Source organism: Acanthaster planci, linkage group LG03, assembly GCF_054643075.1.
Source record: "Acanthaster planci isolate LZ-2023a linkage group LG03, COTS_SCS, whole genome shotgun sequence".
Lineage (NCBI taxonomy): Eukaryota > Metazoa > Echinodermata > Asteroidea > Valvatida > Acanthasteridae > Acanthaster > Acanthaster planci.
The window spans coordinates 17,429,265-17,451,108 of record NC_141779.1 but is presented as its reverse complement, the minus strand read 5'-3'; the positions used below and the strand labels follow the sequence as shown (position 1 = coordinate 17,451,108).

The window sequence follows — 21,844 nt, the reverse complement described above, 5'->3', positions numbered from 1 at the left end:
ATACTGCTTGACAATTACAATAATCCAGTAATTGACACACTGACATGACAGACCAAAACGGTACGAATGAGTTCCATATACAGACGCCACTTGATACCCATATTTTTGCTTTTTGATGGCTAGTATGTCAGTGTATGGAATAATTACTAGCATCCGTATGTGGAACTCTTCCCAACAAGAACGGGAGACATGGTTAAATGAATTGGTTACTGGTTTATAATTTTTCAATCACAATATAAAAAAAATTAATAAAAACTGAAAAGTTGGCCACTCATGCCTGTTGGTCAACCAGTACCAGAAATGGCAGTATAGCCTAGGCCTAGATTATTGCCTTCATGTACGTACAGCACAAACACAACACTACATCTACAATCGAAACATGGCCATGTCTACTGTGGATATTAATTAGCACCACTGACCGTCACCTTATCTCGTACATTTGGTGCACCCGTTCAGCACACGGAGAGCGGTGACGTGTAGCAATTTTTGACAGCTTGCCGACCAACATTCTAAAGCCTAGGTTTCACTTAACACGAATCAAACATCTAAAATAAATCCAGAAACCACAAGTCACTTAAAGGGAAAAAATAAGTCTAACTTACCAACTGGCATCACATCTGGAGGGGGAGTAACCCTCCCAAGCCAAAATTAAAAATCCCAAGCACAAGAACGGGAGACATGTTTTTCCGACGGGCCAAATGAGCTCGACCGCAGAGTTCACCATTGATTTTGATAAAAATCCCTAACCAACGATTGGCTGTCAACTGACTTGACCACCCTCCCTCTGGAAAGTAATTCCGGTCTTATCCGAATGTTCCTTTATTTTCATAAAATAAGATCATACCTTCAAAAAAGGGTATAGTTGAACCTATAAAGATATACGTACACAAATTTAACAATTATTTTACCACATTGCAGCTTTCCCTAATCAGAGTACTATTTGTGTCATCTTCTTTGTAGACCGAACAAATGGTGGAAGAATAAACGGTGGCTATCACGTGATGGCTCTAAATTTAGCCATTACGCCCATACTAAATTTACAATTCCACGCGCTGAAGTAGACTTGAGTTCAGTCTGCCAGTACAAAGAAGAGTGCTCTTTGCCAAACATGTACAACCCGCTCCGAGGGGAGCAAAAGAGGGCGTGTTTTTGGTACTCACCACTCACCATTGATCTGCATTATATATAATGGAGATCAATGGTACTCACCACATAACATGCATTGGCGCGTTATGAGGCGCGCAAGTATCTGCGCGTTTGAGCAGTGCAAAATCGTACCGAAATAGCGCCGCCTGTTGACTCTCGTGAAGAGGTTGGCCTCCGTTTTTTCACTAGAAATTCAAGATTATGGCCAGAAGATCACTTTTCGTTTCATGGGGGTTAGCCACGATTTTTTTAAAAATTCTCCTTTGAACGAAGATACCCCCAAAATAGCAATAAAACTAAGCGCTCATTTCTGAATACAGCCGCCCGCCTCTATCCAAAATAAGTCCGCAATTTGAGGCTTTTCGTGAAAGAAATACCCCAAACTGGAAACTATCAATCCTAAACGCGGAATTTATAGAAATATTTCTATGATGCCTCCTGATTGTGGCCTGTCTTATTGTAAAAATCCCTTGGGGTCACACAATATTAATGAGCTCGCGTGCAGAAATACAACCATTGGGTGGAACGCACCCTGGCCTTGACGCTGAGTACGCGTAACTAATTTATCGACAAGAATATAATATCAAATCAGTGCTCTGAAATGTGTGATTGCCGAGCTTCAGTTAATTTATTCCGACTTGTACGGTCTTTACGTACACGCAGAACGCGTGCAAGAACAAATAGTTGAGTGGAACCACGGAGGAATAAAACAGTAAACCTACTGCCAATAGACAAACAAGTATCTACAGTTGACTACTGCAGACAAAATTAATCAACATGGACCTAACTACTTTTATCCGGGGAGCCCACGATTAGTATACACTGGGCACGACACACCCGTTTGAGGGATTTGTTTGCTGTACTAAGAGGAAGAACCCGCTTGTAACCACCTGTCTTTCTTTCCCCGATTGGGGGTGCACTTCGGCCCCGTACAATGCTATGTGCGTACATTGCAGGGACTTAACTCAAGTCTAACTCCGAACGTAAGCAGGTTCCTTGGTGGCGCTATTGCAAAAATTCACAGAGCTCCGGCCGGCTCAAAGCAAAAAAATCATTGCGTGTAATGATCTCCATGGCATTTCCTGGGGACGCGTTGGACGTGAATGTTCAAGGCTTTGCCAGAAAGAGCAGTAAACTAAGAATATATATAACTGATGATACAACTTTATGCTAGGACATAGCCACTATCATGACTATGTCCCTCACTACGACCTGCGCGTGATAACCACTGAGGAGATGTTTGCGCAGTGTGGAATCAGGGCTAGATCCAGGGGAAAATTCGGCAAGATACGGCGAATGTCCTCATATAGCATGATGAACCATAGAACTCCAGCTATAAAATGTGCAGGTGCCTCGCCCCTGCATTAATGTTGGGATCTGGGGTTTCCCCGGTGAGATAATTACTTTTGATGCGAATATGAACGAGATCAACGCCTGAGTATGAGCGTCCCTTGCCGTGCGCAGACTAAATTATCTCTAAGCCACGCCCTTCCACCGGAAGTTGCTTACATTGTATTACATTTTGGCGGGACCTGATAAGTTTTTGGGCTTTTCTCAGTGACAGTTCCCACGCTTGAGACCTGCACCTTGGTGGACTGGCAGTCACAGCAACATGGCTCCTTGTGGGATAACCTTAGCCCTAAATTTCCGTTGGCTTTAGAGTTCATACCAATTTGGGCAAACTTATAGACGTCAGGGTAAGAGAGTTTATGATCGTACAGAAACATTTTGTAGTGTGATTTATCATGGACATAGCGAATGTAACGTTTATTACGATGTACATGTAAGCCATCACTCAATAATAGTATGTCCTCTGTCTTTCTTTAGGGTCTTTTTTTCCTTGGATTCTTTTTGGTTACAATTTCATTGCTGATTGACACCTGGGAATAAATCAAAGGGAATCAAGCCACAGGCGCCTCGAGTCCATTTTTTGCCTGGTTTTGCACCTCCTATCCTCCTTAATTGGCGGACGGATCTCCACCCTCCAGACAACTGCAGAAGGACTGGACCGATACATTAAAATCAAGGAATATCTGCCCTTGGAATTATTTTCTTCACTCCTCTCTTTCTTCCAAATTATTGTGGCGCCGCGCCCCTCCGACGAAGGTGAGGGCGTCGTCCTCCTCGAGGCGCGCGTCGGACGGCACGCTGGAGAGTCCCTGAGCGGCTAGGGACGAGTCTGTTGGGACCGAAGTATACCGTCCCCCAAGAAAGTTGGTCTTAGTCGAAATGATGGCTAACTTAATGACGTAACCCGGACAGACCTGACTTGAAATAAACCTCGCCTGGACACCTGACTTATATACAACAATTAATAAGCGGCTGATGTATGCGTCATATCAACACACTCATCCAATATACCAGTAGAGGGCGGTATTGACGGAGAGACTGTGTGATTATACGTGACACCACAATTAATTGTGGGCATCCAGTGCCGAATCAGGGACTTTAGCAAGTCTACGGGGCTTATTGTCAGGGCTGCGATACACGCAACTCACGTAACGAGATAGCAATCCGCCCTTACGGGTCCAGTCCACTAATTCAAGCCCCATTGAAAACAGTGTAAAATCAGCACCGTTCAGGGCCCAATAGCATGCACACCAACATCCCTGAGATTTCTGAAACACAAATTAGATTCTTGTCTGGTCACTTATCTTTCAATTTCTTTTCAATTTTGTGTGGGTTAACCAATTACATTTTTAATTATTCCCACAAAACAAAATTACCCCCCAAAAAGTGATTTTTCCGAAGTCCGATTGCAGCCATTTTCCAAGTGGCAACCCTCAACTTTCTCGGGCACTTAGGACCATTTTTCAACCGTAGTTTTTAGCCCTTCTGCTCTCATATGAAAGCTCAAAGACCCAGGGAGTTGATCCTGGCAACGATTTACACAATCTCACCATTTTGGGGGCCAAACAATCTCCTTTTTCAAAAGATACTTTGGGTGGGGGCACTTTTAATGCTAATGAGCTGGTCAGAAATTCTCACTTGAATTAGTGGTCTGCTCCCTTACATCGACCGCAAGCTCCTATCAGGAACTATACCGCACCACCAATTAGCCCCTCAACCTACCGAGCCCCTCAATGACACACGCACCACTGGGCCTTAATTAGGCACAGTCACACACTAGGCTAGACTTTAACCCTTGCACAGGATTCTTGACTCTAAGCTTAAGTATCAGCACGACGACTAAACCTTGCCTGCGCGCGCCTTTACAATGTATAGCCTTCGTGTTGCTGTGACCACGCCCGTGCACACGCTCACGTGACCAAGCAGTGACCTCCGCTGCCCTATCGCACAAGGCGGAGCCTATGCGCCGCGCTCGCTTAACACTCAGCTAGCTATATGTGTGCTTAACATCTGCCTAGCCTGTAAACGTTACTGGGCAGAGCGCCATCTATAACTTCGCACCGCGCCTAGTGCCCTCTGTTACGTCACATTTTTTAAATCAAATCTCCCCTTGGCAAAAAGCACCATGCATGGGCTACAATAATGCATTATTGGGACCAACGGCAAACGAGCACTATCACAATGTTCCAAGCCACGTACGGTTATAAAACTCGGACCATAAAATCATACATACGATCGCGAATGGGTGCTCCCCATCCCACTGTAGTGGGCCAGATTCCCCCCAACGCCTTGGCCAAGGCTAAGAGTAAGATTATCCAGGAAGCCGACTTGGAGATCAATGTACAGGAATACATGCGCACAACATCTATAGTGTTCGTTTATGAGGGGCGCTTAAGACAAACGACAACCCCCATACGGGCCTACATGTAAGGTACAGGGGGTGATCGCGTGTGGGGTTCATTTTCCTGGCAAAAGTACCCGACAACTTTGCGAAGAACAACTTGCACAATAGGCCTACCGCCAAATAGGGACCTAAGGTACAAGAAGTGAGTTGATTTGTATTTCATAAGGCCTGCCACTGGGAGAAACACGGAATACATTCAATTTTTAGACCAGGATGTTGATAAAAATGATTTAAAGGATGCATTTCAAGCTGAAACATTTTATTTGGTCCTTACAAAATAATTCTAAAGAATGCATTTGACATTGTCAGTCTTTGTAGAAAATGGTAAAAAAATACACATCTAATACTAGCTAAGCAAAACTTATTTACTGAAAGACATAGTTCAACTATATTTACCATCACCAATATACAGATGCACCATCAAATTCATAAATTCTTCAGAAAAGCGAGCAGAATACAGCAGTTCCAGTTTAAGTACATGTAAAAGAATGGAACTGCTTCGAAATTTAGACAAAAAAGAAAGGAATGTAAGACAAACCCTTTAGAGATCCATTCCATACCCTCCTCAAATTGTACAAAGAATAACAATCCAATATAACCACATGCATTTTCACAATGTTTAACAAGTTAATTTCACATTTCTTTAAAATAGCACTTTTTAATAGAAAAATGGCTTTGGTACAAAAATATGGAAAAATTTTGTTCACCACCGTAAAGTTCACCTTTAATTAATAGCTCCAGGTGGAAATCAGGAATGACAATGCTTTGGAATGTCCTGAATCCAATTCATTCGTTTAAACAAAAATTTTGCAATGGAATTACAGAAATACATGTACAAAATTCCAATTGCAGTTTAGATCAAATAAGCCATTATCTGACAACAGATAAAGAAAACCCATCAATTGAGTAATATTGTCTACTTGTTTCAGACATTTCCACAAATTAAAACAAAATTCATTGTTCTTCATTTAGAATCACTGAAAAAGGCATAACAGTAAATTAAATAAACAATGAACTTCAATGTCTGTCCAAGATAGTTTTTCTAAAGTGTAAGTTTTTGTCTTTCTTCCCCAAACAAAATATCCTTCGTCACCCATACAATGGGGTAAAGTTGGCCAACTTAGGACAATAAAATGTAAGAGCCCTTTTTATGACCAAATCTACTCTTACAGACAAATCCAGCCACATGAAAATGGTGCACCTGGGAAGGCTCCTTAAAATGTAATAACATTGCAAATACTGCACTTACACAACTTGACTGTACGATATCAATTTTGGTAACACTGGAATGATTTAATGATGAACAGTTGACTCTCTTTATAAAGAACACGGTTATAACAAAATGAACAGATTTTGAGAATTCCACTTTCTTGAATTTTTGTTTTTCTTTTTTTCATCTCCTCTAATGACGAAGTTCTGGTTTAATAAAATAGTAATTCACATGGTCCCTCTAACTATCTTAAATAATGAGAATCAACTGTACATCTAAAATCAATGAATCTGATTACACCATTTATTTTAGAAGAAGTACTGAAATTAGACCCTGAATATTTACTTTACAAAGTTTTACAGTAGAAAAGTACTCCACAGCTGACTTTGTTTCTCAATGTCCATCTGTAGGCTTGAATACATTTCCATCTTTGACCTGGACAGTTGCACAGCAGGAAGAAGGAAAGGACACACAGGACAGAATGGAAACGATAGATGGACAGCAAGAGGAAGAAAACTATCCAAGAATGCCAAGCACAGAACAATGTTAGTTGGAGACATGGTAACAGGAGTATTGCTGGGCCAATTCAAAGGGAGATTTGCCACTAAATTACCTGTGGATCCAGTTTTTTTTTTCTCCTGCTACTGTTCTCCATCTGTTTGTTGCTTTTCTGAGCACTAGTGACTTTCAAAAAAGATAGGTGGCACAAAAAATACTGGATATCATCATTTGACACAAGGGGGCAGTGTTCAATGCTGACAGCTTGGGACAACAGGCAGAACCCAGGATACAATGTGGAATTACTTGGCAACAGTTAACTGAATTTTCCAGAATGAGTTTGCCGACTTAAAACATAATGAGAGATGTCATGCCCATCACATCCCCACTCCTCTTTTAGCAGTTAACAATGCCCCTTGTTCAGCATTGTTAGGCAGAACCCCTGTTAGTGAGTGAAAAGGAAGCAGAATAGCCCAAATCTATACATGTAGATAGAATTTGACCTGTTCTTGCAGAGACAAGACAGTTGCAAAAATATATATAGATATGCAGTGAACATGGACCAACAAATATCAAGTGAGCTTTAGGATAGGTCCATATTAGTCTCTTCTTCAAGAGGAAACATGCCGTTTTGTGAGCTCTAAGCTTTTTTAGAACGCAACATTATCATACACTTAATTGTTAGTCTGGCTAGTCGAGAGGTAAGGTTATTCTGGTGACTGTTTTACAGCCTGAAGGAAAACCACAAATATGTCACAACAAAGGAGGGAAGGGTTCATGTGCATTTGTGTCGCTGTAAAGGATTGCCAGCTAAGATTTATTGTATGGCTGGAATTTCATCAAAGGGTAAAAAAAAAAACCATTTAAGGGCAGTCTCACAATTCAGTGTGCTGGTGGGGTGTAGGAAATTCTGCCTCTGAGAGGTGGTCGTTGGTGTCAAGGTCATGCATCCGCATGAGTCCCTCGATCACTTGGTGCATGTCATCCTCTGTCATTCCCTCTGGGGCTTGCTTGGCAAAGAAACTCTTCAGCTGATGCCAGGGTGGAGGGGCAGAAAGAGTTGATGGTCCAAAAAGAGAGGGTGAGGGAATGGGGGTATGGGCCGATAGGCAGAGGGGTAGAGCGAATAGGGCGTTGGATGGTTGGTTACATGAATGGATGGACGGACATGGATGGATGAGCGATGGATTTGGTACATGTATAATTGGTAAGGACCGGATGGCAAATGTTACACATGAAAGAAATGGCATCCAGGCATGTGAAAACAAGTAAGAGGGAGAATTTGGAATGGTGAAGGGTGAGGAAAAAGGAAGGAATGATTAATTGTTGAAGCACGATAATGTCGAAGAAAAGGAAATAACACATACATGTAAAAACATTCAAAATTCATCATGATTAAACTTGGGCCCTTGAAATTCGTTATAAGATATAAAATTGTCTTTGTCTTTGTCCTGATATTCAAATAATTTTTCTACATCATCATTGGCTTCCCCAAAAAACTGCTCTATCTGTGAATGATGAAGGATGCAATACGGAGAGATTATTAGGAAGGATCAAGTGTGGTAGGATAACAGTGGGTGATGTTGATGTTGTCAAGGTGTTGTTAATGGCGGCAATGGTAAGTAATGACAGTAAGATTATTAGGACCGTCATGGTTAAAAGAAAAAAAAAAGCACACAATAGTGATAACAATAATGGTGAAGATTATGGCATTAAGTTGGACACATCATCAGGCAAGTGATGAGAAGTGAGATACAGAACATGTAAGATGACAACAAAGATAATTGCAATATATGTACATGTCATGAGATTGTAATCGATACAAATCATTGAAAGTGAAAACCAGCAACCATTGGATGGGATTAGTAATTGGATATAGAAGGGAAGCAGAGACAGGTGGTAAGATTAGTAAAAAAAAGTAAAAAAACAAAGTCAGTGTTGCATAACAAAGGTTGTCAAAAGAAGAAAGGTGAGATCAGCAGGTACGCCAATGATGGAGAAGGGGGGGAAAAAGGAAAAAGAAATTGGCATTTTGTCAACAGAACGTGCATAAAATGATTAGAAATCTCAAAATCATTATTTCAGACGGGGACTAATAAAGGACTGTTAAAATGTCTCACTATATAAAACCTTTTTTGAATGAAGGGGAAGTCTGAATGAATTGTTGAACCTTGGCACAAAAACATCACAAGGATGAAAATTAAGAATGGGTCAGTGGTATTTTGAAATAAGAATTAATCCCCTAACAAATTCTGTTAGTCCTGAAAGTGTACCAAGGTCACATTTGTACAATCTCCAGTTCAATTTCTAACAAGGGCATTTTGTTTGAGCCAGGCCCAACGAGGGAACCAATTCTTTATTTAGGCAAAACACGTCACATTCACTAAGAATACGGCCTTGGGCAAATTGTGGCTAAGTGTCACAAAGCGCTAGTCATCAATAACTAGCCAATCACAGAGGAGCACATCATCATTACACACAGTCCTGCAGAAGGTCAATGTTATGGATGACTGCATCTGAATAGCTGCAGTGTGCAACTTACACTGAGCTTCGCTGTGCAACCTGTTGAGGCCATGATCTGGCATCAACACATGAAAGGCAGTGTTTCTTTCTACATGAATGTGAATTGAATGTGTCTACAGTGTAGTAAATGAATCAGCAGATTTTGTTAAAAGTGTTTTCCCTCGTGAAACAGTTTATTTACAATTATCAAAATATCAAACTAACATCTACAATTTCATCTCCCTTAAAATATCCTCCTTGATTAATTGCAAGGCAAGTGTCTGTCAGCAATATAGTCTTCAGGTTGGTACATATTTTGATGTTTTTGTAATTATTTTTAGGCAGAGGTTCAGAGACATCATTGCCACAATTTTAAAATAAAATCTTAATTGTCAATTCTTAAACATGTGAAGTATCAGGTCCTAAAAGCTGCTTGTTTGCTAAAACTAAAACCCAATTACTCAAATTATTTGGTTTTTCACTGTCATGGTGACACAGCCAGAAGACACATAAAGAAATTGCATAATTTACTATTTCTACGTACCTCCTCTCTGGACAACTGATTGTTGTTATCCAAATCCATCTTGGTGAAAAGATTGACTGGTTCTTGATCCAGAATAGATCGTACCTTTACTTCATACACTGCTGGTCTATCCGTCTTGGGCTGTTTAAGTCCTGCTTTGTTGAAAAAAAGCATTCAAATACTTTGCTTTAAAATATTCATTAGCAGAAGTGATTGTTTTTGATAGAGATATCTGTAATTCCTTTTATCTTTACAATTTCGTTTTGGCTGAGGGATCCTGTCTCAAGAACTAAATTCTGTCTCAGTTAAAGGCTCTGTAATGCACTGACAGCAGTGACCCCATTGCAAGGCCAATGCAACAGGTCCCACCACTGTTTATCGATTGAGGAAAGACAAGGCATTAGCACTTCATGGGGCTTCAAAAGGAGCAGGGTTTCCAACATCTACTGGGGTCGTGGGATGGTGCTTTTTGAAACATGTTCAAAGGCACCTTGATCGAACTCACAATACAATGTCTTTAATGAGACTTTTCGATGGTCATTTAATGCATTTACACTTTTGTCATTACAACTGACATTGTGGCCACTAGAATCTAGATCTACATGTACATATGCATGTATTTAGCTCAAGCTGTCACAGATTTAACATATTTATGTGAAAGTCACAAAAATTCATGAAGAGATTGGTTCGTTTATATGTACCAGATTTGGGATCTACTTGCATCAGTGGTGACTCGGCCTGAATTATGATCTGTCGTTTCTCACCAACACAGACATTTCTCAAGCCCTCAGTTAGACCTGGGAGCTTCTCATTGTCGCTAACTGCCAAGAATAATGGTCTCTCTTTTGAATAGCTGAAAAGAAATGGATATTGAATAATGAAACAAATGTTAATCAAACAACACAAAGCAGCTGCTACAAATTGACTGAAAAATTGATGTTTTTACAGTAGGGAGAAAAAATGGGCTTTTTGGACTTTGCATATCATCCAGTCATTCATCTCCCAGTACTAGACATGACAGAACGTGGGTACAAGCATACGGCTTAGGTGACAACCAGAAATTTTAGTTTTACATATGAACACAAACTGACACATTATTTTCGGTAGCCCCTACACAGCAATCTCTCTTTGATTAAAGGACTACCTACCTAGAATCAAATTCCTCGTAAGTTTCTCCATCATCACTCATCTGTTTGGCTACAAACTCCAGCTCTAACCAGTCACCTGGGAAAGCCATTCGGGGGCATTCACCCACCCGATCCAAGACAGTGACTGTAACACCCTCTTTAAACTCTGGCAAATCTGGAAATGAGTTTTTTGGAGGTACGGCATCGCCTCCTGCACCTTCTCCTTCATCCATCACATCCGCTGAGGATGTTAGGCCTATTAAAAGTATGATCGCAAAATCAAGCAGGAGTGAAACGCTCTTCTTCATCATTTTCAGATTTTGGCGATTGTTCTGCACTTCGACTGGAAACTTTTAAAGACAAATACCACAAAAATCTGTTTTACTTCAAGTTTTCAAGCACAAGCTACTTCAAGCTGATTCACGTCATGGGGCATGAGAGGGACAGATCGTGCACTACGTGTCCTAACTCAAGTGCCTAAGTTTTGTTCATTGTGCATGTGCCTCAACAACGTGACAGCTGAATGAACAATAACAAAGATGTGAAATTTTTTTAAACGCGCAGTTGATATATATGATGATATGAGTAGTTTGGATTTTTTGGCTACCAGTCTGTTGAATAAAAGTTTTCCCCAGCATATTTTATAATTCAAGTCTATACATAATAAAATTAGTGATATATCACGTGCTAGAATATACACAATTGATTTTGACCTAGCTATACGCACAAAAACAAAACTTACAGTAGACTGGTGGTTTGTGTTACGCATTGTGTGAAATACAAATGGTGAATATGAAGACTGGACTCCAATCAAAAGTGTCTGTTTCATTATAGAAGGGGAACATGTTAATCACCAAATTCGGTTTCAACGTAAGGAAAAATCAGCACAAGGAAATATAAGGCAAAATAAGAAAATAAAGAGTTTAAATATAGCTTATTTTTACTTAAGTAAAATTCAACAAATACTTCGGAATTGACGGATCAGTTATGTGTCACGCGGACCACGAGCAGAACGGGCTTCCCACCCCTCACATTTTTGGGACAGTCTAAGTCTGGAATAACATACGAACTACATGTTAGAAATCAATGAGCCTTTAACACCAAGTATATGTAAAATTTAAACTATTTGCTGACATGGCCGATCGCACTTTTGGTGGAAATAGATCATGGTCAAGCATCTGGATTGGGTGAATTTTGCATTCAAGCAAACAACGATTCTTGCAGTCCTCACGATATCCAGCAGATGAAGGACTTCGCTACTACTTGTACCATGGTTGAAATGCAAGGAGTGCTATTTAAGTGGACAAACTACCTGGCCGGTCAGTAACTACAGACTAGTCTAGTGCATGCAAACATGGCAATTGCAACATAGCATGTGGCGGTACCGCCGCACCGTTATCTTATGGATGGCATCATCACATCCGTGATGTCTGTGCATGCTGATTAGTGATTCTGTTGACATGCTTGATGTGACCGAGTATGAGAATGATGAACGTAGGGCAAGGGCGTAGGGCCATGCATACACTGATTTATTTTAACTAAATGTACAACTCATGAAATGTTCTGAATTAAAACTTCACCAGTTCAGTGAAAAGCTGTTTCTGTCATGAACAGGTGTAAGTCTAGCCTCAGGCCCTAATGAAACATGAAAACATATCATGGGTTACTCTGTTATCGTGGTAGTTATCAGTTTTCCCGATTGAAATAAAGATTGCTCTCTCACCTTCCTGAATTAGCCAGTTCTTTTTGTTGTTTAACTCTTACTTTTTAATTCGATTCATAAAAATTTGTTTGTAGGTCAATTTATTTTCCTCTACGATAGCTCAGAAAATCAGTGTGTGCACCGTATGCAAGCTGAGGTGGAGTCTCTATTATTGCGGTATTGAGAAATGGTTTCTACGATGGCCTTTAAAGCACTTTGTTTATAAATGAAGATAAACAGAATAATTTAGTTTTCAGAGGAAACAAAATAACCTCATTTTGTGATATCGTTCCATTTTACTTGTAATTGACTTCATTTTTCCAGTCTCCTCCATAAAGATGCCAAATGCCGAGAAAATGAGACGGGATTAATTGCATTGTGTCACCTTACACTTATTAATTGCACAAGGAATGACTTCATTTCACCAGAACTTGTTTACCCCAATCTTAAATGCAGCAACATCTTTGACTTTCATCTTATTACTTTTAAAAATTGGCGACTGCGGAAAGAATGATAAATATGTGGGTGTCACAAATTTCATATTCTTGGTGGACTCATTCTTGATAGATGTCTGAAACAGTTGTTAAAAATATCTGCTTTCTGAGTACTAATTCCCTGAAAGTTATAATCATCTCATTAGACCTGAACTATTTCATTCAAAATTGATATTAGAGTTAATATCAGATATCAGAGGTACAATGTAATATCTAAATTTTACATATGTGAGGGAAATTGCTGTGAGATTTCATTTTCCGAGGTTCATTTTTGCTTGTTTTCCCAGGTTGGCAGCTGAGATGGTTTGTCTTAGACAAGGGCATCCTGGCCTATTACAAGTCCCAAGATGAGGTTCATCTGGGAAGTAAAGGCTCCATCAAAATTGCCTGCTGTGAAATATTAGGTAACTCTTCTTTCTGTTAGAAGTAAAGAAGTAAATAATGTACATGCATATGAATTTATAACCATGCATAACTTACATAACTCTGCTTTTTTGCCTGTAGGATGATATGTTTTTCCCAACACACCTGCCAGATTCTGTTAGTGGCCTCCTATATTATGCAGCAAATGTCAGGCTGACTTGAAAACCTTTCTGCCTAGTTTTCCCTCAAGATTTCATCACATGGTGATAGATATACCGTTCAAAAATGGACAGAATTTTTTATTACAGCCATCAAGTTATACATGTGTTAGCCATGTTCTGTAAGATTTTTGGAAGTTAGAGTGCTTGTTCCGGTTAGTCAATCTCTTGATTTTGCATATTCTGAGTTGAGCAGTAACTATTGTTTTTTCAAACGTTGTAAATTTGTTTGTTTATTTCTTGGTTTCTTTTTCCTAGTCCATCCATCAGATATGTGCCGTCTGGATCTCATTATTCCCGGAGAGCAGCATTTATACATCCGAGGGACATCACCTGCAGAAAGGCAACAGTGGCTTGTGGCCTTGGGCTCTGCCAAAGCGTGTCTCACAGATGCCAAACAGCAACAGAAAGGTACGTAAACCCAGGATGTACATAGCCATATAGACTCATCTAGGCACAAGGACACCCTGCTTCCTTCTCCACTTCCTGTCCACTCCCATCTCCCTTTCCCACTTCCACTTAGCTTCTCAGACTTTGACTGGACCGAAAACAATTAAATACTGTAAATGTTAACTCTGACACCGATGGGACAAATTGAAAACCTGTCCATGCCCAAAAACTGGGCAGGGCAACCCTGCAGTATTCTGATGCAGGAGGGGCCCCCATTGAGTCAACTGAACATACATTTAGATATATGTGTATACATGTGTGTGGGCACTGCTTGCCACATCTGTGTTTACAAACTGAGTTAATCAGAGTACCGAAAGGAAGCATCTCCAAATGACACAACGACTAACGACATCTCGCAAGCTAAGTTGTAAGCGCCTGTCATCATTCACTGATCATCAGTCTGTTGAATGACAAGCAATCTGACATTATGAGGGCATGCCTTGGTTAACATAGCTCCATACTGGTGGGTGATATGTGGTGGACATTTATAATGATTCCTTGAATGCAGATCGCAATGAGGAACTCTTGAAGGCCAAAATGTCTGAGCTGCGCCTGTACTGTGACACACTCATGCAGAGTGTTGCCAATGTGAAGTTGTCGGCCAGCGCCGAAGAAGCTCCAGACATTGAGGTATGTATGCCACTCTAAAAACACTGACATAATCCTACTCCTTCCGAATTGTTCAGAATCCATCAGTGAGGCCATTTGGAATCCATCAGCAACTTTTACTTGACTTAGGGCTAAATTTCAGTGGAAGGTAGATGTTGAAGGACCCTGCCATGAGTGTAGGATGTTGGATGATTCAAGAAGGTTCCTAGCCAAATGCCTTGGCATTCAGGGTGAAGAGATTTTGAATTCACCTGATGTTGGGTTAAATAGATGCAACAAACTTTACTGAATTGCTAACTAGAATGTGGGTTTTTATTAATCTCTCTTTTTTATGCAGATTGCCAAATTATTTTTCTCATTTCGTTGAATGTCTCATCCCAAATAGAAGCTGAATACATCCACAACCCTTCTCTCAGAGACCTGTGACACCTTTATATCCACACTCCAAGACTGCATGAGTCTGGCCAAAAGTGCATACAGCATGTCCTACTCTAACAGCACATACAATGAAACGGTAGTTCCTCCTTCGCTGCAGCAGCAGGTGAGCAGTAGGCCTGGTCGGACTCATTTGTCTGTGGCTGACAGGAACACAACATGGCTTTGCGAAATAGCTGCAGCAGCCATAGGTGTACATGTTATTTTCAGCCATAGTCGTTTAATACAGACGATTCACAATAAAGCACCTCCCAGAGTTTGCAATGCGTTGTTCAATCACAATGCGTGAAATCTGTAAACCCAAAGGGCGTTTGGAAAGGGTCAATAGATTTCATGCACTGTGATTGGTCAATGTGTTGCAAATTCTTGGAGGCACTTTACTGTGAAACGCCCGTGTTCATGACATTAGTGTACTGTCAGAATACTTGCAGCTATTCCCGCGTCAGCTTATTTTTTCTTTCTGAAGTTTGTTTTAGTGCCACAAAACCTAAAAACACAGGACAACTTCTAGTTTAGCTTGAAATTTCCCATTTTTGTTCTCGTTATTCAAATGAACATCTGCAGGTTGCATTTACCATATCAAGCGTGAAGGATGAGTCTTCTTGATTTATTAAATTTTATTTGAGTTTTTAGATTTATTTGATGATTTTAACCATGAAAAAGTAGAAGGAAATATGGCAAAAGATATTACATTCTCATAACTAATCATCATGAACCCTAACCTTCCCTAACCACACAGAATTGAACACCAGTAAAGTGTGTGAATTTGTGGCATTGGGTACTGTACCCCTAAACTGCTTGTGCTTTAACATGGGTTTAGGCATACCCAAAATAAACAGAGTCCAACAGTTTTTGTACACAGGTTACCATATGGAGTTGGAATTTGTGTGAATGTTTGTGGTTCCTAATAAATCACTCTGGGGAGTTAGGGTTAACATTGAAAATACCTGTGACAGACTTGCAACTTTGTCCATCCACTGAAGACAGATTTTTTTCTGATTCAGTCACACTTATAGTTTGGAATGTTCATACATGGCATGCAAAAGTAGTATATTTTGTCAAGCAGGTATTTGCAGACGACCAAGGCATTTTACCGGATAGCCTGTTTCGCTAAGAAGGCAATTTGTTTGCTTATCCAGTCTCTAGTTACTGCATAAAATTGGCCCTTGTCATAGCACGGAACATGCTTGTTCCCACAGGGTGTACTTCATTTCAAACTGAGCATTTGCAAAAGGTTTCCTTTTTTCATCAACACATCAAACTAAAGCTCCTGAAATCTTGAATCACTGTTGTGGCTAAGTGTAACGATTGTAAACAATTTTCAGTTGTTTAAAGCACCTTTAAAAACTAAGCTGTGTTATATTTTATATATTTCTCGACAGACAAAGAAATCAGCATCAAGATCACATTCTATTGAAGACAGGTAGGAATGTTAAACTCAATGGATGGACAAGCATGTTGTCTTTGGGCATACGACAGTGGTAGTGTGTTTAATTGGCCTTTATTTAAGGAAACTTCCGGAATTCCCTCAAAACCCTCCAGGGAGCAGGAACTCAGTAACACCTTCATTGTTCAGGGTGTAATCAGGCCATTCTTTTGTCTGATCTGAAGAATCTAATCTCATCAATGTGATCAATCTTTTGCAATGCTTCATGTTCTGTACAAAGGAATATTAATTGGATGGTACTTTTCGCAGGCCTTCAAAACCTCCTTGAATCTCCTAGTGAATTTAAAATGATTTGGGAGTGTTCAGGTAATAATATGAATAAGTACTTGAAAGCCCTGCTCCAAACCTTCAATCTTGTTGTTACCCAGGTGCAAGGAAGATCAGTGAAAGATGTAATTTTGATAATGGACCCAGTGGACTTGACCAGAGCATTTTTGGTTTGCATTCAATTATCATTGCAGAATATTGTTTTGGGAGGCATTTTTTTCCTCTGAAAAAGAACTGCAGGATTTTGCCTCTTCCCCACCTAGAAACAATTTTTTTGAGAAATGTACTTCACCAGAAACTTCTTCAATTCAATGACTGGATACTGTGTTTTGAACTGTTAAATTCCACTCTGCTTTTTTGGTTGCGGGCTGCATTTATTTTCGTGGACAAGTTTTATGAAACACTTTCGCCATCTTGTTCCCACCCTCCTTTGCCCATCCCAGGTACCACCCGCCTCAGAGCAGATCGGGAATCACAACCAAGTATAAAAACTTGGAGGATATCGCTGCCCGTCCCAAGCCTCACAGGACGCGCACCCCACAGAACCAATCCCTGTCAGCCCCAACGACGCCAACAGCCAGCACTACGCCGACAACACTGAGCGAATCCGAGGACACCCAAGTGACTGACTCAGGGGATGGCGTCCAGTCACAGATGGACGCGATCAGAAAGACGGATAAGAAGGAGACCCTATATAACGTGGCCATGCAGCACCCCTCCATGCAGGAGAAACCCAGGATGTCGACCTTCTTCTCCAAAATGAAACCCAAGTAAGTGTCCACGCTCCAAATTACCCGAGAGGTTCTGAGAATAATTTGTAATAGTTCTCTAACTTATATTTCAGTCACACTTAATCCATTTTCCACCTTTGGGCATACACAGAATGTTTGTTCTATAGACCAAAACACAGACATTGACATGACTATTTACAAGACTGTTCTGTAACTTGGGGAGAAGCAGCTCTTTTTGTGAAAAAAATAGGCCAGATTTGTCTTATTAGTCCTATATTCGCATGCCCAGTTTCGTTTAAAATGAAACCATTTTTCTGTCTCAGTGCATGAAAAGCACAAAGAGCGAGTGTTTTACCGTGTCTCAGGTGTTGGAACTGACACCAAGCTGATTGAAGTACAGATTTCTTGCATTGTATTATGTGGGAGGTTGTGGCCTAGTGGTTAGGGTTTGTGGCTTCTGATCATAGGGTCAGGGGTTCGAATCCAGCTGGTGGTAGCAAGTCACAAGGGCAAGTCACTTCACTAATGTGCCTCTCTCCACCCGGGAGTAAATGGGTACCTGTGAGGGCAGACACGGTTATGTTTAGCCGTTTGTGCTGAAATGGCAGCACTGGGCTAGTATATTCCCCAGGGAGCTGAGATGGTTTCAGGAATGTTCAGATGATGTGTGAGCCCAATGTGCAGGGATAATGATAATACAAGCGCCATAAGCGCCTTTGTGTCGGATACTGGAGCTTTACAAATGCTTTTATTATTATTTACTTTTGGTGGAGTTCAGAATTCATCTATGCACTGAAATCTAGCTTCGTGCATAGCTCAAATCCAAGACATTTTATGTCTTCTCTAAAGCTTTTTTTGAATGTTCCTTTCCCCCTCGTCAGCTTTGAAGATGTTCAAAAAGCATCAGAAGATGGCATCAACACAGGGTTATTCCTAGACGCCTGCTCCCAAATTGTGGAAATACTTGGTGAGCTCCTTAGATTGCACTTTTGTCTGTGGCTTGTTGTCTTTGTTCCCATTGCCATTTTTAACCCCTTCGCGACGGGAGACGGCAAGAGCCGCGGCTCTTGGATGAGGATTAGTGCATACCACACATACAGACTATTCACCATGCAGCTGCTGGTTCAATGGGGCCTGCTGATGGACAAAGCCCTCCATTCAGGGCAGACCACAGCCCAGCAGATATGGTCAAAAGAATTACCGGCGCAAAGGGGTTAAAAATAATTTGGACACATTTGGCCACAGTCTTAAATGTTTTACCGTGCAGATTCATGCAACAGGACAACTGCTACAAGAAGCAAAATTGCTTGATATTTTCATTTGTATGTTGAATAGGCCTATGCACTGATGACTTCAGCGCTTTGTTTGCACATATGCTTTTTCCTATGGAGTGAGTGGGATCTCGTGGTCCACTGACCACCATAGAAAAGCACACACGTAAAGAAAGTGTGGTGTCATCAGTACAGAGGTCTGCTATATTCACATGAAGTTTAACGTGAACTCCTTTTTTTTTAGACGCAATGGGCTCATCAGCATTTACGCCAGTCAAGATGGACATGAATGGTAATATTAAGGTAAATAGTAACATGACTTCACTATCCCTCAATATTGTTTTAGTAATCTGTGACATTTTACGTGAGGGAAAATCTGTCTCCCAGAAGGGTAATTTTTTAAAGTTGCTTTTCTCATACACCCCTCTCAGAAATTACGACAGAAGTATTCGACTGATCCGTCGGCTTTCAACACTCTCCAGGCCATCGTCCAGCAGGAAACAAGAAGCAGCACTTACCAACTCAAAAACTCAGCAACAGAGGCACTCATGTGGCTCAGGAGGTGCAGAACTCAATACTCATAGGCTTCTGTTCAGTGTTGTAGTCAAGACCATCACAAGACAAGACACAAGACCACGTACAAGACTAGACACAAGACCAGACACAAGACCAGACACAAGACCAGACACAAGACCAGTCACAAGACCAGACACAAGACCAGACACAAGACCACGCACAAGACCAGACACAAGACCAGACACAAGACCAGATACAAGACTGGACACAAGACCAGACACAAAACCAGACACAAGACCAGGCACAAGACCAGACACAAGACCAGACACAAGACCAGACACAAGCAATAGTATGAACACTGACAAAGGAATGCTTTTGTTGTGGTTCATTTGAATAGCTTGTGGCTTGAATTCATACTGAAGGTCTCCACTGCAATGCTGCTTCTGTTATAACACCACCATTGTAAAGACCCTGATTCGTTGCAATTTGTCACAATGCAGTATGAGCACCAAGCACAGCTACTGTTTTGCCTTTGATTTTTTTATGCACAGATTTTGCAGAATTATTACCGCAGGGCGTAGGAGATCTAAACATTTTGTGGAAATTTGCATTTTGCACTGCGATGTGTTGTTGACATATTGCATGTCTCAAAGCCATCCTTACAGAATGTCGATCATTAATCTTTATTCTATTCCATTTGCCAAGAGTTGATGTTGTCCTCCCCCTTTCATTTCTCGTAGAGCTCTTGAGTTTGTCTGTGCATTCCTGGAGGAGATCATCAAAGGAGAGAAGGACCTCCCCTCAGCCGCAACGGCAGCTTACAAAAGGTCACTACAGAAATTCCACGGATGGGTCATTCAAGGAGTTTTCTCAGTAAGGAGCATCATTCTAAACTTTATTTCTTTATTAAACGAGGGTGAAAAAGCCCTACCAAGTATAAACTGATCTCACTAGGGGCCCAGGGGAAGGAGATAATGAAGAAATGTTCAGTTTTAGAGGTGAAAGGAAATTGGAGATTCCCAGAAAACCCAAGGAATCAGGTAGGGACTATAAGAACTCAGTCCACGTCAGCCTGGGTTGGATTTGAACCTGGGGCTGCTGAAGTGGTAGACGTGGAAAGTACCACTGCACCAACCTGACGTTCCTTGTGAAAAAAATCACTGAGGAAGCAACCAGCTCCACACATCGAAAGTTCAGGGTTGGATAAGAGACCCTTGAGAACATTGCTTTATCAACAGTGGCTGGGAATGGGTTGGATTTGAACCTGGGGCTGCTGAAGTGGTAGACGTGGAAAGTACCACTGCACCAACCTGACGTTCCTTGTGAAAAAAATCACTGAGGAAGCAACCAGCTCCACACATCGAAAGTTCAGGGTTGGATAAGAGACCCTTGAGAACATTGCTTTATCAACAGTGGCTGGGAATGGAAGAAAGGTCAGACCGAATCTATGAGATGCAGCTCTCATTGGCTGAGGTCATTCAAATCTTCACTTTCTACAACTACAATTTCACAATTCTAATGTACTTTGATGTGCAAATGCCCTATTAGACTATCACATTCTCTAGCAGTGTCATTTACCACCTTGCTGTCACACTACCTGGCCTGACCAGCGCCCTGTGTGAACAATAATGGGAGCTTTTCTTGTGTGTTTTTTAACGAAGCGGGTTGTGTGTCGTCTCTCGTGCATTTTGTTTGCATGCATTCAGATTAGACCCTTCGCTAAATGCACACTGGGTCCACAACACAAGTGGCATTGATGTGTCAGTTACCCTAGCCTCTGTATTGTTTACTACCAAGGTCCTTGTCATGCTGCTGACTTCTGTGATGTGGGATATGATGTTGTGCCTTTGGGCTGAAGATTGCTTTGTCTCCCAAGGGGTTTTACAACATCTTGTAGTATTAAAGATATCAATATTTTCACTGCAGGGCACGAGAATTCATTCACTAAACATGTTACACGTATCTACCAAGTGAGATAAAAGTCACCAGGGCCACCGGATTCAAAAATAAATCGTACAAAATTAAAATTATGCAAAAGGAAGCTACCAACTTTTTCAACCTTGTTATGTCAGTATGTATTATGGATTTCAAACAGAGTGATGTATCGACTTAAAAGAGCTCCGTGCCCTCTATTTTAAGTAACACAGTCCTGGAGACACATTTTGTTGTATCCAGTCACAAGTGTCACTCTGCCAAGGTGTCAGCAGGCCTGTAGAGTCATAAGTCATAATCTCCAGTATCCATGTGTTCTTCAGCTTGCGGTCCGGGCTGCCCCCTACTATGAAGACTTCATGAAATGCCTGCTGCAGAATCCCGAGGACATGGAAAGAGGCGGGGAGGTTATTGTCCTGGAAGACATGGCCATAGGCATCCGACCCTTGGGTGCCCTGGTGAAGGAACTTCAGGACTACTACCACTCAGAGAATCTTGAAAGCCATGTGCAGATATAAGATCGGACAAGAAACGGTGTCGCATAACTCTACAAAAAAAGGTCAGTCGCCTTCAGTTCTGACAGTGATTATGCCACATCAACTATCATAAGGTCATTTTTACTTTTGTTGTTGCAATTTTGATGATACTC

The 21,844-nt window shown here is 41.0% G+C and overlaps 3 protein-coding genes and 1 long non-coding RNA gene across 9 annotated transcripts in view; 2 read left to right on the top strand and 2 right to left on the bottom strand.

The window, feature by feature from the left end:
- Window positions 1–4,309, bottom strand: part of LOC110973111 (uncharacterized) — a 41,899-nt gene extending 37,590 nt beyond the window's left edge. The window contains exon 1 of one of the 2 annotated variants that reach the window (XM_087134073.1): window positions 4,219–4,309. The gene's annotated coding sequence lies outside the window, so the exon portion shown is untranslated. Of the gene's footprint in view, window positions 1–602; window positions 759–4,218 lie in introns of those variants that run through there. The other variant, XM_022223637.2, reaches the window with a different exon arrangement.
- An 807-nt stretch (window positions 4,310–5,116) lies between these two features.
- Window positions 5,117–11,259, bottom strand: LOC110973125 (peptidyl-prolyl cis-trans isomerase FKBP14-like). Of its 3 annotated transcripts, none has more exons than XM_022223671.2 (4): window positions 10,782–11,259; window positions 10,335–10,486; window positions 9,655–9,788; window positions 5,117–7,639 (listed from the first exon to the last, which is right to left on the bottom strand). In XM_022223671.2, exons 1-4 carry the CDS (start codon window positions 11,069–11,071, stop codon window positions 7,484–7,486), a joined length of 732 nt encoding a protein of 243 aa, XP_022079363.2. In that variant the 5' UTR covers window positions 11,072–11,259; the 3' UTR covers window positions 5,117–7,483. The 3 variants fall into 3 exon arrangements, with proteins under 3 accessions (XP_022079363.2, XP_022079365.2, XP_022079366.2); XM_022223673.2 differs by having other exon boundaries at window positions 9,655–9,785; XM_022223674.2 differs by lacking the exon at window positions 5,117–7,639 and adding an exon at window positions 7,977–8,116 and having other exon boundaries at window positions 10,782–11,258.
- LOC147799699 (uncharacterized) lies at window positions 6,872–8,042 on the top strand. The gene is made up of 2 exons (XR_015424918.1): window positions 6,872–7,007; window positions 7,042–8,042. It is a non-coding gene; the product is annotated as an uncharacterized LOC147799699 (long non-coding RNA).
- plekha8 (pleckstrin homology domain containing A8) overlaps window positions 9,189–21,844 on the top strand; it is a 21,657-nt gene continuing 9,001 nt past the window's right edge. For 2 of the 3 annotated variants that reach the window (XM_022223668.2, XM_022223669.2), the window contains exons 1-12: window positions 11,871–12,079; window positions 13,244–13,360; window positions 13,796–13,948; window positions 14,496–14,617; window positions 14,982–15,137; window positions 16,414–16,454; window positions 17,189–17,515; window positions 18,358–18,443; window positions 18,992–19,050; window positions 19,179–19,309; window positions 20,004–20,136; window positions 21,519–21,754. In XM_022223668.2, coding sequence (XP_022079360.1) covers window positions 12,004–12,079; window positions 13,244–13,360; window positions 13,796–13,948; window positions 14,496–14,617; window positions 14,982–15,137; window positions 16,414–16,454; window positions 17,189–17,515; window positions 18,358–18,443; window positions 18,992–19,050; window positions 19,179–19,309; window positions 20,004–20,136; window positions 21,519–21,713 — 1,596 coding nt within the window. In that variant the 5' untranslated portion in view covers window positions 11,871–12,003 and the 3' untranslated portion in view covers window positions 21,714–21,754. Of the gene's footprint in view, window positions 9,414–11,870; window positions 12,080–13,243; window positions 13,361–13,795; window positions 13,949–14,495; window positions 14,618–14,981; window positions 15,138–16,413; window positions 16,455–17,188; window positions 17,516–18,357; window positions 18,444–18,991; window positions 19,051–19,178; window positions 19,310–20,003; window positions 20,137–21,518; window positions 21,755–21,844 lie in introns of those variants that run through there. The other variant, XM_022223670.2, reaches the window with a different exon arrangement.